Source organism: Vulpes vulpes, chromosome 1 (genome assembly GCF_048418805.1).
Source record: "Vulpes vulpes isolate BD-2025 chromosome 1, VulVul3, whole genome shotgun sequence".
Taxonomy (NCBI): Eukaryota; Metazoa; Chordata; class Mammalia; order Carnivora; family Canidae; genus Vulpes; species Vulpes vulpes.
The window spans coordinates 31,865,708-31,880,892 of NC_132780.1; the positions used below are offsets into that span (position 1 = coordinate 31,865,708).

The following is a 15,185-nucleotide window of genomic DNA, read 5'->3' on the forward strand; positions in this document are numbered from 1 at the left end:
AGCTTAAATAAGCATGTGAGCGGTTCACTCTATTCTTAAGTGCAGTCTCTCTCTAAAACGCAGGAAGGATTTTTAGCATAAGAATATAAGGTCCCTGTGTATAGTCCATTTGCAACCGAACCACTTGCTTTATTTGGGTTTTACAAATCCTGAGGCATCCTCTTTTACAAAAACCGCATTCAAGTATACTATTTTCTCGGACATTCCGGGTTGAGTTTGAGGCAGGAGCAAAAGCTGACCTTCAGCTTTATAGATCCCCCCCACCCCGGCCCCCACCTCCCACATCAATCTTCGGTGGCCCCGGCTTTCCCAAGACTATGCTTAGCATCAGACCCTCTTTTAACAGTACACATTCAGCACTAAAGCCACAGAGCAGAGCTATTTGGCATTTCCCAATGAAGTGCAAGAAATTAAATAAGTTATGTTTTTATTGCTAAGGTATAGCATCGAGCACAGTCACTTTGTCAAACAGGAGGAGAGAGGGTATGCACAGGAGGTGGCCTCTCTCCCCGCACGGGGGGAGGGAGGGCAGCGGGGAGGGGGAGGAGGGGGGGTTTCAAATGCACAGAAAAAAAAAACAAGTCACCTGGTCACACCCCCCCAGCAGGTGCGCTTTAGGAGGAAGTGTTGAGTATTCGAGAGTCTGAGGAGTCGGACCTCTCGTCATAGTCCTCCTCGGCGTACAGCGGCTGCTTGGCCACGATGGGACAGCCGTCGTCGGGGAGGGGGATGCGGGGGTCCTCGGGGGCGCGCGCGGGCAGGACCGGGGAGCCCCGGAAGACGCCGGAGTTGGCGGGGAAGGGGCCCACGTACTGGGACCTCAGCTGGTACTGCTGCTGCAAGGTCATGGTGTTCCACAGGGTCACGTCGTTGGGCAGAAAGGGGCTCGACTGGTTCCTGGCCAGGGTGTTGCGCAGCATCAGCGGGTACCGGGGCGGCTGGGGGAAGGGGTGCTGCAGGGGCACGGCCAGCGGGCTGGGCACCACGTTGGCCGAGTCGGCCGAGAACCTCAGCGTGTCCGGGACCCTGAAGGCCGAGCCCACGGACCACTTGGAGGCCGAGAGCGGGTAGGAGCCCAGGCCGTGTTCGAAGAGGTGCCCGTTGGGCGGCAGCACCAGCGCCTCGGGCTCGGCCGCGGTCCGCTCGGAGGCCGCCGCCGCCGACGAGCGGCTGGACAGCAGCACCTCCACGGCGCCCACCAGGTCCCCGCCGCAGCCCTTGAGGATGAGCTCCAGCACCGCCGGCTTCTGGCCCGGGAAGATCTTCTTCAGCACTTCCAGCGGCGGCCGGTTGGCCTTGAGGCTGAAGGGCAGAGACACGGTGCCCGAGGGGCCCTCGATCAGCAGGTGGCTCTGCTCCGCCGCGCACTTGGGGCTGCCGGGCCGGCTCCCGGGGGCGCCTCCGCCCTTGGCGAGCGCGAAGCCGCCCTCGTCCACCGACACCACCTCGGGGCTCTCGGGGCCGAAGCAGCCCTTACTGTGGGCCGCGTCCGGGGAGCTCCTCTGGTCCGCCTCCTTGTCGCTGAAGCCCTCCGCGTTGTCGGCCGAGCCGCCGCCGTCCCCCAGCCGGTCCTCGGCCAGATCTGGAAAGCGGACAACAGCTGGGTTAATCCTTCCCGGTGTGTGTGTGTGTGTGTGCGGGGAAAGAGGAACAGATGTGCTGGGGCCTGAGCCCCCACCCCACCCCCACCCCACCCCACCCCACCCCCAGGCCATTTGGAAGGAGGAATGCAAGCTGGGTGGGTGCCAACACGCTGGGAGCCTGCCTTTCTTCTCTTTTTTCTTTTTCTTTTTTTTAAGGAAGGGCTACACCCAATGTGAGGCTTGAACTCAGGACCCTGAGATCAAGAGTCGCAGGCTCTAGGGCTGAGCCAGCCAGGCGCCCCCCACCCCCCCCCCCCCCCACACACACACCTCCGTTCAGGAAGCTTTTTAAGAAAAGAAATCCTAACCACCTCACTAGAGAATGGGGACTGAAAAAAAAAAAGAAGACTAAATAAAGATCTAGAAATTGGAGCAATTTCTCAGACAGAGCAGCTTGCCTCAAACACAGAACAGTGATGGGATACCTATAACCCTAAAGGATGTGGCTGTCAGGGCAGTAATGATCTAAATGAAGACGCTCTGTAGGTCTAGGGATTGACACAGCCCAGGGAAGGCCGGAAAAATGAGCTCAGGTTTGTCTCCCGGCTCCTTTTCTGCACAGGAGGTGCCTGGTGTCAACTAGGGACATCATCCCACGTAGGGACACCCTATATGGGTCGTGCACCATATATATATATATATATACACACACACACACACACACACACACACACACACACATATCCGTGGAAGGGAATTTTTATATCTCAAATCCATTTCCCAGAGGCAGATTTTCTGTTAAATATGCCTCGTGAACTAGTCCTATGTTTCATCAGGTTACCATGGACCATAGCTAATCAATATAATTTCCAGAAAGAAGCCTCGATCCATTGAAATCTTTCTTGCACGGCCACTCGAGGGACTGACAGATTTGGTCTCCTGGAGCTTGCAGTAGAGGGCAAGCAAAACCAGCTGTGAATTCTGGATGGTGGGGCAGGTCGCAGGACAGGAAGGAAACGGCTGGAGAGATTTGTCAAACTGAGTAGGGGGCATGATCCTTCAGTGAAACAATGAGCCCATAACTCCGGGACCAGGGGGTGCAAGAGGTAAAAACGTTTCACAAATTGTTTTATTAGTAAGGTTCATGGAGAGGATTTAAAGATACCTTCTTGAATTATACCAAAAGGAAGGAAAAGCTTCCCAAATAAAGCAGAGATTTGCTGTGAACTAAACCAGCTGCAAATGTCACATTTTGACCTAACACATTACCCCCCGCCCCAAAGGGCTAGTATTACAGCGCGAAGGGGGCAGAAAGGAGTAGGTAAGACTGGTTTGCTTGCAGTAGGAAATGCCAACAGACTTTTATAATAAAAAGAACATATTCTTTATTAGCATGCTCTGTGCAAGGAGATTTTTATCCTTTTGAAAACATTGGCTGTCTCTACTCAAAGCCAGTGTAACTGATCTAAAGATGAAAATTATTAATGACCCAGTTGTCAGGTTGTAAACAATCGCTTTGCCTGTGTTTTCTGCGGCCCTTTCTGAATAGCTTCATTGTCACCTTCTCTGTGGGCACACCTGATTATATTTAGAAAGCCAGCCGGTGAAATTTCATCAGAGCAGCTGCAAAAATCTATCTCCTCCAATTTGTTTTTGTTTATTTTAAAAGCCTTAAGACAAAGGCCCGTTTATGAACATTCTTCTAACGTGAGATTTATCTTCAATATAATAGGGAAATAAAACGTTGGTTCTCCACAAAGCAATAAATAAATACCTGCCAAGCAAAGACAAATACGTCTTAAAATATGTTTAAACTGTATCAGTGCAACTTTGAGCCATAAATCTGATACAAATTCACACTTATCCCAAGTTTGCAGATTAATAAGCCACTGCTTTTTCCAATACACAATGTAAGGTTTCTATGCGGGGATCATCTGCAGCCTGCACGTATCAAGCCAACTTTGCTTTCTAGAACAGCTCTGGGACATGCGCAAGACCTGTTTTGGTAAGAGAAACTTGACATCTCCCCTCCTGCAACCCCCTAGGACAGGGGACCCAGATGCCCTGTCCTCTGAGTGAATGTGTGTTTGTTCTTAAACCAAAAAAGGAAAAACAACACAGAAAAAACTTCTACAGATTCCCATTCTAAGCAACTAGACCTACGTACATTCTGACTCATGACCCCATGCATACCTCTTGGCAGTTACTCTGTCACGAAACACTTGAAAATGAGTGGACAGTGACAGTATGTTAGCTCAGCACTGACGTGAACACATAATTGGACTTGGGCCCCTGCTCAATGGGGCTTGGGAACACAAGCCAAATACATTCCCCAGGGAAATAGAAAATAAAATTATGCTTTAAATACTGTGTATCTCTAAACAGGGCTTTTGAATTTAACTTTAGCTTTCCTTACCTATTATTTTCAGTATCAAGTATCTGTATGCCTGTAATATGCAAGATACTGAGAGAAACAGAAAAAAGGAAGTGGAAAATACCAGGAAGTGTAAGACTAGCCCCTAATCTGTGGGACTTAGTATCTAGTTGGGCAGATAAGATGCATGGGGATGGAGAAAAGCAAACATAGCCAGAAAGAACTTGCTTTGTATCCAGGATGATACATAGTGTACACAAATGTTCACAGTGGCATCATCTGCAACAGACAAAAGGTGGGAGCAACCCAAGTGTCCCCAGTGGATAAATGGATAAATAAAATGTGATACACACATGCAATGGAATATTAGCCTCAAAATGTAATGAAATTCTGACCCCGGGTTATGATAGGGATGAACTCTAAAAATATGCTAAATGAAATAAGTCAGTCACAAGAGGACAAATACTCTGATTCCACTTACGTGAGGTACCTAGAATAGACAAATTCACAGAGATTGAGAGTAGAAGGATCATTAACAGGATCTGGGAGGGAGGGGGAGAGGGACGGAATGGCACTTATCCTGTCACTGGTACAGGGGATTCAGATGATGAAAAAGTTCTGGAAATGGACAGTAGTGGTGGTAGCACAACATTGTGAATATTACTCAATGTCACTACATTGTACCCCTTAAAAAAGTTAAAATAGTAAATTTTATATTATGTATATTTTACCACAATAAAAAAAGATAAATATGACACACAGTACACAGCAATATAAGAGATGGTGAGATTTTTTTTTCTTTTTGAAAGCAAGAGAAACTACTGGTTCTTCTATGAAATAAGTATATAAGTACAGCTAGGAAGCTCAAAACTTAGCTATTTTTTAATGAGTGAACCTAAAAGAGGCTTCCTATTTTAAAAAATAACTTTTTCCAGGGTGTGTGGCTGGCTCAGTCCAGGGAGTTTGTGACTCTTGATCTCCAGGTAGTGAGTTCAAGCCCCACGTTAAAGGTAGAGTTTACTTTAAAAAAAAAAAAATCTTAAATAAAAAAAAAAAGATAATTTTTCCCATGCCGGATGAGCTGCAAACACTGAACACATGTGTGGAAAATGTTTTAAGGTCTCTCAACAAACTCACTCTTCCACAGAACACTTCAGTCTCCAGAAGAAAGTGATTCAAAGCACGGAAGTTTAGCCAAAGGGAGCTAGAGAATGATGTCCCAGTTAATCTGACACATCTGCCATTATGAAAATGTAGTATTTTTTTCCCCAAAAATGGCAAAAGATATACTATCCTGAAGTACTGGATACTGGATGACAAGACTATAAACCTGAAAATACAGAATTCTACTCTTGTGCCTATGTTCCTGTTCTGCAGAACAAGCCACAACAGAATCCTTTATGGGGTGCCAGCTTGCTCACCAGCTGTGAACCCCCAGGACTGCAAGGGCCCCTGCCTTTCTGATTTTTTGTGCCACCCTGCTACGTGGCGTGCCCAGAGCAGCACGTGCTTCTGGTAACTTCTCAGGGGGAGTGGTGGTGGTGGGCTGGGCTGTGCCCATTCATCCACACTGTCTTCTCAGGTTTCAGGGCAGTCAGCCTCTCTAGCTTGGGTGTCCAGGCGATGGTCAGATGGGAAAACAAAAACAAAAACAAAAACAAAACAAAACAAAACAAAACAACCTAACAGGGTGTCAGAGGAATGAAATCTAAAAAGTAGAAAGTCAGGGTATCCCAACCAACTGGGCTCAGTGCTGCTGATACCGTGTTCAAAGGGAAGACCTAGACCTTGAAGGAAGCAGGGTAGTGGGACACACCCAAGGCTTTTGTGCACCTGAGCCCCACATAAAAGTCCTCCTACAGGCTGGTGGGTGAGCAAGATCCCTCTCAACGGCCAAGGCTGTTGGGGTTGCAAAGCTGGACAAGGCAAGACTAGCCTCTCACCTTGTGCCAGGAGTCCCTCCTCACCATCATAATTTCTGAAGGGCAGACTGCAGAGCCCCTGCAATTTTGTGGCACTATGGTATCTAGTATTGGATATACAGCTGTACCTACACTGGATGTATTGTAAATTGTTCTATAAATACAGACTTTCACGAGTAATTATAGAGGGTGGGTTTTGAGCTCAGTGATAAAGGGTAACTTAATAATGGGTGTTTCTTTACATCTCTAGGTTTTTTTCCCCCTAAATGAACTTTATAAAATGTTCATGTTGGTTTAAAACACAAAGGCCTTTCTAGATACAGAAATGTGACACTGCCAACCAACAAAATGAAAAGGGAAATAGTCCCCGAACACTTGACCCTCTTTCTCCTCGAACCTAACACCCTAATTCCTAGGACATAGACAGTAAGAATATACTCCAACTGATAACATTTTTACCCCTAGCATCTGGGGGCAGGAAGCCATGCCTACTAGTCAAAAAAGTAGAAAGACAAAAATTTCATTTGATACTCCAAGTCACCCATTGGAAGTGATACAATCTGCTGTTTCTAAGGCTTAAACAGACAGGTATTTTTTAAGTCTTACTACTCACTCTTCAAATTCATATTTTTCGTGATATAGACATGCTCCTAGCCACCCCTGAGCTAAACCCTTCACTCGGGTCAAAATATGTAAAAGAAGTAGATATTCAATTAGGAAGGAAATTTTTTTCTATCAATAATATGCTACCAACTTCAAAAAAAATACGTAAGCCTTAAGATAGCTACAAGACTTTTTTTTAATCCCCTTTTGCTACAGACTTTAGGGAAAGAAACTGAACACTCACACAAAAGTGACTTCCAATCTAAAACTACAGTTTGTGGAGCGCCTGGGTGGCTCAGTGGTTGAGCATCTGCCTTCAGCTCAGGTCATGATCAGGTCCTGGGATGAGTCTCACATCGGACTCCCCACAGGGAGCCTGCTTCTCCCTCTGCCTATGTCTCTGCCTCTCTCTTTGCGTCTCTCATGAATAAATAAAAAATCTTTAAAAATAAATAAAACTATGGTTTGCAAAATGTTTCCTCCTTTAGAAGACTTTAAATATGAAAATGTAGTTATATATATATATATTTTTTTTTTTTTTTAAAGACCTAGGTATTCATTTCAAATAGTTTGGTAAGCCAACCACACATGTGAAATAAACACAAAAATGGAGACTCTTTCAGGCTTAAATGTGGTGGGTTTTTTTTCCATTCTACCCCATTATACCTACAAAAATATTATCTTGAATAAAAAACACAAAAACATTGGCATAGAGAGGAACATTTCCTAGAATAAGTCACTGGACTTTTTTTTTCTTTTGAAATCATGTCATTTTGGGATGTGGATTGTATGGCCTCTTATGCTGACGTGAGCTTTGGGGGACACACCTCTGAGTGTACCCTGATGAATGGTTTTCTCAGCACCCAAATCTTAAAGCAATGACAGGGGAAAAGCCCAGGCAGGACCTGGTGCTTCTAGAAGAGACCAATGGCCAGTCAGAACGTTAACAGGAGACACACGTTTTTACATTTCTGTTATCTTTATCTCACACTAGAAGTGCTGAATCATAAAAAAAACAAAAAAACAACCACAACAACAAAACCAAAACCTGAGTGGCTGAAAATCTAAAGTACAGCAGGAAATTAGTATCAGTGGAAAATCTTTTTCTTTCTGGGTTGGTGAGGGTTGGGGGAGGACCTGTGAAGAGTACAAATCGTCACGCTTTGCTTTTTAAAAAATCATTAACATAATATAATAACATAACATAATCATTAATAATATATGAAGGAATCAGGATGGTTCCTTGGGATCGATATTTGGGGGGAACACTGCTATAGAAAGAGCAGAACTTAAGAAAATAAAACTTGCGATGGTGGACTTCGTACATCCTGAAAAACTGAGTTTTGACCCCTTTAGTGACTCAGGAACGCTTTTCAAGAAGCAGGAGAAAAATCATCTATAAATCCACATGTTCATTTGGAACTGACAGAAATGCAGCTCTCTATTCATCTGTTTAACAGAAACCCTTAAGTCTCTCACCATGCCCCCAGAACTTATTAGGTAAGATTACACAGAGCTGATCAAAACATTGCCTCTTGGCCACTGAGAGGCTTGCAGTTTAACTAGTCTTCTGCAAAATTTTTCCACGTTATCCGTGCGGTTGGTCATATTTTTCGTTAAAACACAGCAAATCACCTCAAGGGCCAGCCGCTGGGCAGGCTAAGGTGTATTCATAGGGTTCACGCTGTTGTAAACATTGGCACGTAGAGACAATGGTTGCAACAAATACTCATATTGAACTAACAGAAGTAATAAGCGGTGAGAGCAGAACACCAATCCCAGCTCCGTAAAACGTAGCCTGCCTGGTCACTGGAAGCAGAAACAGGGATGAGAGATTCAGTAAAGAACTGACCCGTTCTGAATGTTCAGTTTTCCACAATACTGTTAATTACGGTATTGTAATATTGTTAATTCAGTTGACTGTGCTTATTTTTTATAGCTGTTTAATTAGAAAATAAAATGGAAAAAAAAAACCACCGAGGTTTTTCGTTTTAGTTTCTTTAGAGAAGTCTGAGGTGCAGAGACAAGGGGGTGACTCACTAGCCTGTAGGATGCTGGAGAGTGACATGACCTAATCCCAAGGTGATGGACCTGGGAGGACCAGTTGTTCTACTACTTGGGCCCTGATCTCTGCCACGAGCTCCCATGCGTCCCTCATTTCCAGGCCCACTGTGCCATTAGGGCCATGCGGGACTAGACATGAAAATCCAGAGATCAGAAGAGCCAGAACAGGTTAAAAAGCCAAAGAAAGGAGGAAAACAAGAGGGGAGGCAGAGGGGATGGAGAGGGAGAGGGGAGAAAGGGAGGCGGGCAAATAGATTAGGAGCTCCATCCTCTTCTGTCAGGAAGAAGTGCAACATTTCCAGAACTGGGCTCCAAGTCCTCCAGGGACGTTGATTTATGAAGATTTACTCACTTTCTCTCTGTAAAGCTGTTAGCAGAAAGTGCTGACTGGCCACAGCAAAGAATTTCTCATCAATGCTCTTTGATTGTATTTTGCAAACAAAATGCCTGTTGCTTGGTAACATTTCACTTGAGCCTGACCTTCCCCGAAAGTTATTGCTATCAGATTCGATTTACACTGTCCTCCTGTGATTACTGTAATCTTTTAAACCCGGGAGTTCATCCATCAGGGAAAAGAAAAGTTGGTTGTGTAAGTCGAGAGCACGACTATCGGCTAGATTTATAACCCAGAGGAGTGTGTTGGGGGGGGTGGGGGGCTCGTTCTCGGATGGCAGTGGGCCTGTGGTGGCCAGACATGAGCGGATAACACCCTTTTTTCTTGCCAGCCCTGTCCTCGGCACCACAAGAGGATCACCAGGGGCTCCCCAGAAAGAAAGAGAAGCTGGTGGATGCCCCAGAACGACCCCCACATTGAGGGGCGACTGGCGCTGGGTGGGGCCTGCCTGGGCCCAGGGTAGCCAGATAGGACGCCAGGACACCCATTTACATTCGAACTTCAGATGAATAACGAAAAGCTTTTTAGTTGCAGTATGCACCCTGGATTATATTTTTAAAAGATTTAATTTATTTATTCATGAGAGACACAGAGAGGCAGAGACATAGGGGGAGAAGCAGGCTCCCTGCAGGGACCTCGATAAGGGACTGGTCCCAGGACCTGATCATAACCTGAGCCCAAGGCAGATGCTCAACCACTGAGCCACCCAGGTGCTCAAACCATGCAATATTTGACATCCTTTTTTTGTTTTTGGCTATTTGCACATTTTTGTGCTAAATCTGGCAACACACCGAAGCTGAAGCTCCGGAGGCAAGGAGGCAGGAGGGAGGGAGCAGGAAGGGCATGGGGCGCTGCGGGCTCCTGGGCCCTGTAGTGCAACCCCCAGAGTGAGCCAGGAGGGAGCCTGCAGCACCCGAGGCCACCCCAGAAAGCAGGGGCCTACGAGCTGGCCACGTGCGCCTGTCCTAGGGCCCCGCTGCGAGCTGGCCACGTGCGCCTGTCCTAGGGCCCCGCTGCCCACCCCCATGATGGCCTGCCCCTGTCCCCCTCCGGACCCTGCCCAAGCCCTCTGCCTGCACCACCTGAGCTGCGCCCTGGGTCCCACCCCCTCCTCCAGGCCTGCAGACAGGGTTTGGAAGAGACCATGACTTCAGGACCTCAGGATGGTTTGCTCCTCTGCATTTGGTTGGTTTTGTGTTTCCAAGCACAACTGAAAGTCAGGTTCCTTGCCCCAAATCAAGGTGTCTTAAATAACCAGATCCCATCTTTAAAATTTGTAACCCCATTTCATGAATGACTTTGAAGTCTTTCCCGCTTTTTCGTTTGCTTCTGTCCTATCATCACCAGGATTTCCCATTACAGCCTGGACTGGTGATCCCATAACAATCATGGTACTAGCAGGTGCATCTGTCTCTTTAAATAAATAATAATAATAATAATAATAAAAGTAAAAGTAAATTACTTAGGAAGCAGATGGGACAGGACCCAATTAAGCTGGAGCAAAAAAGCACAGAGCCGGCATTAGGTTGCTAAGACGGGCGGAGCAGGAGGTAAAACTAAATAAAGAGTTTTCCATAATCACCTTACTTCTCCCCTGCCCTATAGGTCTCTTGTTTGCTCCTTTCCAGGAGACCCACTCATGAAGGGAGCTCCTGCTTTCCTATCTGATCCTCTTCTTCTGTTCCTAACCAAATACGCTGTGCTTTTTTTAATTTCTTTTTCCTTTAAGAACATTTGAAGGAACTTGTGTACCTATTCATTTTGTAGACAAATGTAGGAAGTATCTATTGGCACAGGTCTTTCCTTGCACAGCTCTAGGGGACCCAGGACACTCTCCCGGAGCGAAAAGCTGGCCGTGGGGGAAGGGATGAGAACACAGGAATGTAATTTTAGCTTCTCACCTTGGTCCTGACCCTTAACTTTCCTCAGCTCTTGAGCTTACGTCCTGAAAGTCTGGCTTGGCTGGCTGAAGCTGCTGACTCAGATACAGTAAGATCTGAAAGAAGCTGACACTTCCCAGGCTATTTTCATGGGGGGGAGGCAGGAGGGTGAAGAGGATGAAGAGGGAATTTAGGAGAATAAGTGAGTCAATGCTACAAAGAAGCTAAAATTAGAATCTCAGGCTCAATCAAAATTTATTACTATGAGGCCGTTCATAGACGAATATCAAGACGAACAGCAAGAGAAATGTACACCCAGAAGGAAAAAAGAACGCTACAATACAGAACTAGAGGTAATAACATTAGACTATGAAAAATTCTCCTTCAGGCCACCGCCACCTTGAAAAGGATGCTCAGTGAGCTTACTACACTCTTGGGTTAAAATCACCCTCATTCCTTTAAAGAATCTGAAGCAGATTTTTAGAGATTTCTTTCAGCAACAGAACTGAATTTTGGTGTTAACGTGTCACTCCCCTAACAGGGTGTTTTTCTTCCAGCAGTGTCCAAGAAACATACCCTTCTCTGGGGCAAGTGGTTTTTCTCAAGGATTTCTGGAGAGTTAAAAGGACTCCCGAGTTTCTGCACCTGTGTTTGTATCCAACAACAAAAAGGCATATGTCTCCATAGCTATGTACAAAAGAGGCCCTTTGCAAAAAGAACCAATGGCATTTTTGACATAGATCTCACAGACAAATCTCTAGAATGTGCCAGCAGGTATTTAGATTCCTAATGGTCTGTGAGCTTATGGTACATGTGGACCTACTATTCAAACAGAGCTTTACTTCTCTAAACATAGTGATCTATTTTTCCAGGATGGCATGTTACATACACTCCCAAAACAACTGCAAAAGGCATAATACAGACAGTAACTGGGATTCACATCTAGACAGTTTTCCCTAACTTAAACTCAAAAGAAGCTTTCTCCATATAAAGCATTGCATAGAACCGATCCCCTTGTAAGCTTGCCTTCCTAATGGGAAATAATTATCTCTTCTTTTTCTCCCTCCTCCCACCTTTGGATTGGTGATTGGCTTTTTTTTCCCCTTAAAGAATGGAATTATGGGGTTGAACCAATGGAAAGAAGAGAACAAAAGTTATATAAATGAATATGCATAGTATGCAGCCTGAAGAATTGGAAACTAGGCTTTTTGGTCTCTGAGGGCTCAGTGCTCCAAAGCCACCACTCTGACCCCTCCTCGTGGTAAATCCTAGTCTCCTTTTCAATCCCTTGTTTTTCAATTTGGAAGGCTCAGGCGATCCCTGAATAATTGGTTTGGAGTCAGAGAGCACGCACCAGGTCTGGTTTGTCCAGTTGAAATCTGCCTCCCTCTTTTATTCCCCCAAGGCGTGCTACCGCAGCTGCTACCCCGCCTTCCTTCCGGCTCCCACTACCCCTCCTCCCCTGGTTGTTTGGGTTTTGCGACTCTTTAGAAACCTTGAACTTTGGCTATCCCAAAGACTGGTTTGAAGACTGAAGAGCACAGAATGTGAAAGAATGCCCTCTTGGACAAAGACTCCAGAACCCAATGCCCTTGGGGCGCTGCTGGGCAGATGGCCACTGCAAAATGCTACTACCCTTGGCCTACGCAGACTCCTGCTCTGATGTTGGGGAAATGAAGACAGAGAAACTGGAAATGCAAAGGTTAAGGAAAGCTAGTGGCAGGGATCAACTTCTAGAACTGAGACACAACTCTCCTAGTTACTCATCTTAACTTAAAGGAGAAAACAGAAAGAATTTTCTTGAATCTTCTTTCTCCCCGCCTCCCATTTCTCTATGGCAAATCTACACGTACAAAGAGATGAGAGGGACAAAAGATTGACGGGGCATGTGGTGTGTGTGTATGTTGGGGGGGGCAGGTGCTCATTACTCACAGATATGCTTATACCCTATTTTGGATTAAAGAGCCACAAATTCCATGTTCAGCAAGCTGTCCTCTGCCATAAAACGCCCAGGCCTACTCTTCACATAAGATGTTCTCAGAGCTTCAGACCTGCAGAGCATAACTGAGCAATAGGACAGCCGACCTGTGCCATCCAGGCTTCCTGTCCACTCACTCGTGAGTCTGCATTTCCCCAGCTCCATACAGCAGTCCAGTGCTCCCCGAAAGCATCTTTCCAAAAGCCAGGGTTAATGTCTTTTTTGGGGGGAGGAGGTGGAGAGGAGTGGTGTAGGCAGAAGCTCTATTGCAGTTCTACCTACAGGAGGGCTCTGGGCCTTCCAGGATCTTCCTTTCCCAAAATTTAAGCAACGCTCCTCTCCCCCTTCCTGGGCAGATGGGGCTTTTTTTGCTTTGTACATCTGCCCCAGCCCAAGGGAAACACCAAACACACATCTACTGAATTCCAGCAGCCAAAAATCAAAGGAGCACTTGGGCTGGGTAGGATGACAAGCTAGAGATTCCTCAGGAGGAAAGAGACTCAACCTGGGTCTGCAGGCCTGGGGGAGAAAGCAGATGATGGAAGCAGGGAGGTGGGGTGTACATACAGCACCTCCAAGACTCTGGGCAGACCCACCCTCTCTACACAGCCCAGCAGAGGAGGAAGGGAAGGGGCGGTGAGAGCGCCTTTGCTCCAAGTCTGCGCTTAGCAGCAACAGGCCCACCACACCTGCCTAGAATCAGAAAGGGCTGGGCAGAGGTGTCCTCCGCCGCCACAGGTCAAGTTTTATTTGTTTTTTCTTTAAACCACAGAGACAACCGAGGACGGCCTGAGGAATGGTGGTAAACCATGTGGGCAGCTCTGCAAGCTCCGGGTGCGGTGCGCCAGAGTCCGGTCCACTACCGCTACCGGTTCAGGATGCTTTCCGGCCCTTTTCAATGAGGCTGCTACGTGGGGCTTCCTTCAGATCGCAAGAAGCTGGAAGCCACAGCGCCTTACTAGAAAGGCTTCTGGGTCACTCGAAGTCCCCGGCCCGCGAAGCACGCCCGGCTCGGACTCGGCCAAGCCTTGGCCTGGGCCATTTACCTGCGCCCACCTGTCCCCTGTCCCAACCTCCAAAGGCAAGGCCCTGGATGCTCGCAGCCTGGGAAGCCTGGCCTCGCCGTGGGGCGTGCGCCCGCGTGGGTTTTACCTTGGTCCTGCTTCGACCTCTTCGTGTACGGCCGAAGCGACCGCGTCCCCCCTTCTTCCCCGGGGAGCCCGGCTTCCACCCGTTCGGGTCCGGACCGGCCGGCGGCGTGCGGCGAAGGCCCGAGCCTGCCCGCCCGGCGGGCTCTTACCTGGCTTGGCGAGGGGCGCCTGCAACGCCCCGGGCTGCGGCTCGGAGGCCCAGCGCAGCGCGGCGGCGGCGGCCAGGTCCGCGGCGGGCCGGGGCGGCGGCGGCGGCGGCTGCGACGGCTGCGAGGTCTGCGGCGGCGGCGGGGCGGCGGCGGCGTCCCCCGGCGGCGGGGGTCCCGGCAGGGCGCGCAGCGAGTCCGGGATGAGGCTCTCGAGGCTCTCGTTGGCCTGCTGCCGGCGCAGCGCCACCTGCGCGGCCATGACCCGCTGCCGCTCGATGATGAGGATGCACTTCTCGCAGGTGCAGTCCTTGAAGCGGCAGTAGCGCTTGTGGCCCTTGAGCCAGGACAGCACGCCGTGGTTGCGGCAGCGCGCGCACTTGGGCGTGCGCTGCAGGGGCGCCCGCGGCGGCTGCGACACCGGGCCGCCCATGTACAGGTAGGGGGAGCCGTAGCCGTTCATGGCCGGGGCTCCGGGAAGGGCGGGCGGGCGCGAGGGCGCCGGCCGGCGGGGCAGGGAGGCCGGCCCCGGGGGCGCGCGGGCGGCGCGGTCCTCGGTCCCGCAGGTCCCGGGCCCCGCGGCCGCTCGGCGAGCCCACGCGCGTCGCGCCTCCGCCAGCCGCGGCCTCGGCCGGCACGTCCCCCCGCCGCCGGGGCGCTGCGGCCGCTGCGGAGAGCCGGCGAGAGCTCGGGTTGAGGTCTGAGCAGCGCGTCTGCAGCTCCCGCGCGCGCCGGCCGGCCCGGCACCTCCTCCGCCGCCCTCCCCCACCCCTCCTCCCTCCCTCCCTCCCACCCCACCCACCCCACCCCCGGGGTCCCGATCTCCTGGCGCTCCCCGCTCCCCACCGCGCTCCCCGCCTTCCTCCTTCCCGCTCGCGCCCCCGGAGTCCCTGCACGTCACCTTCCTCGCCACCTGCAGCCGGGCCGCCCGGGCGGGGGGCGCTCACGGCCCCCTGCTCCGAGCTCCCCACGCTCTGCCGGACTGCGGCGCTCCGGGGACGCGGCGGGGCCCTCGGGGCGGGGACGAGGTGGACCGGCGGGGGCGAGGCGGGGTGCCCGGAGGCCAGTGAGGCGCCGAGCCCGAGGCCGC

At 49.5% G+C, this 15,185-nt stretch overlaps 1 protein-coding gene across 1 annotated transcript; it reads right to left on the minus strand.

Annotated features, from left to right (window-relative positions):
* Nucleotides 1-284: 284 nt before the first annotated feature.
* DMRT3 (doublesex and mab-3 related transcription factor 3) lies at nt 285-14,558 on the minus strand. The gene is made up of 2 exons (XM_072735193.1): nt 14,099-14,558; nt 285-1,582 (listed from the first exon to the last, which is right to left on the minus strand). Exons 1-2 carry the CDS (start codon nt 14,556-14,558, stop codon nt 615-617), a joined length of 1,428 nt encoding a protein of 475 aa, XP_072591294.1. The 3' UTR covers nt 285-614.
* Nucleotides 14,559-15,185: the final 627 nt, after the last annotated feature.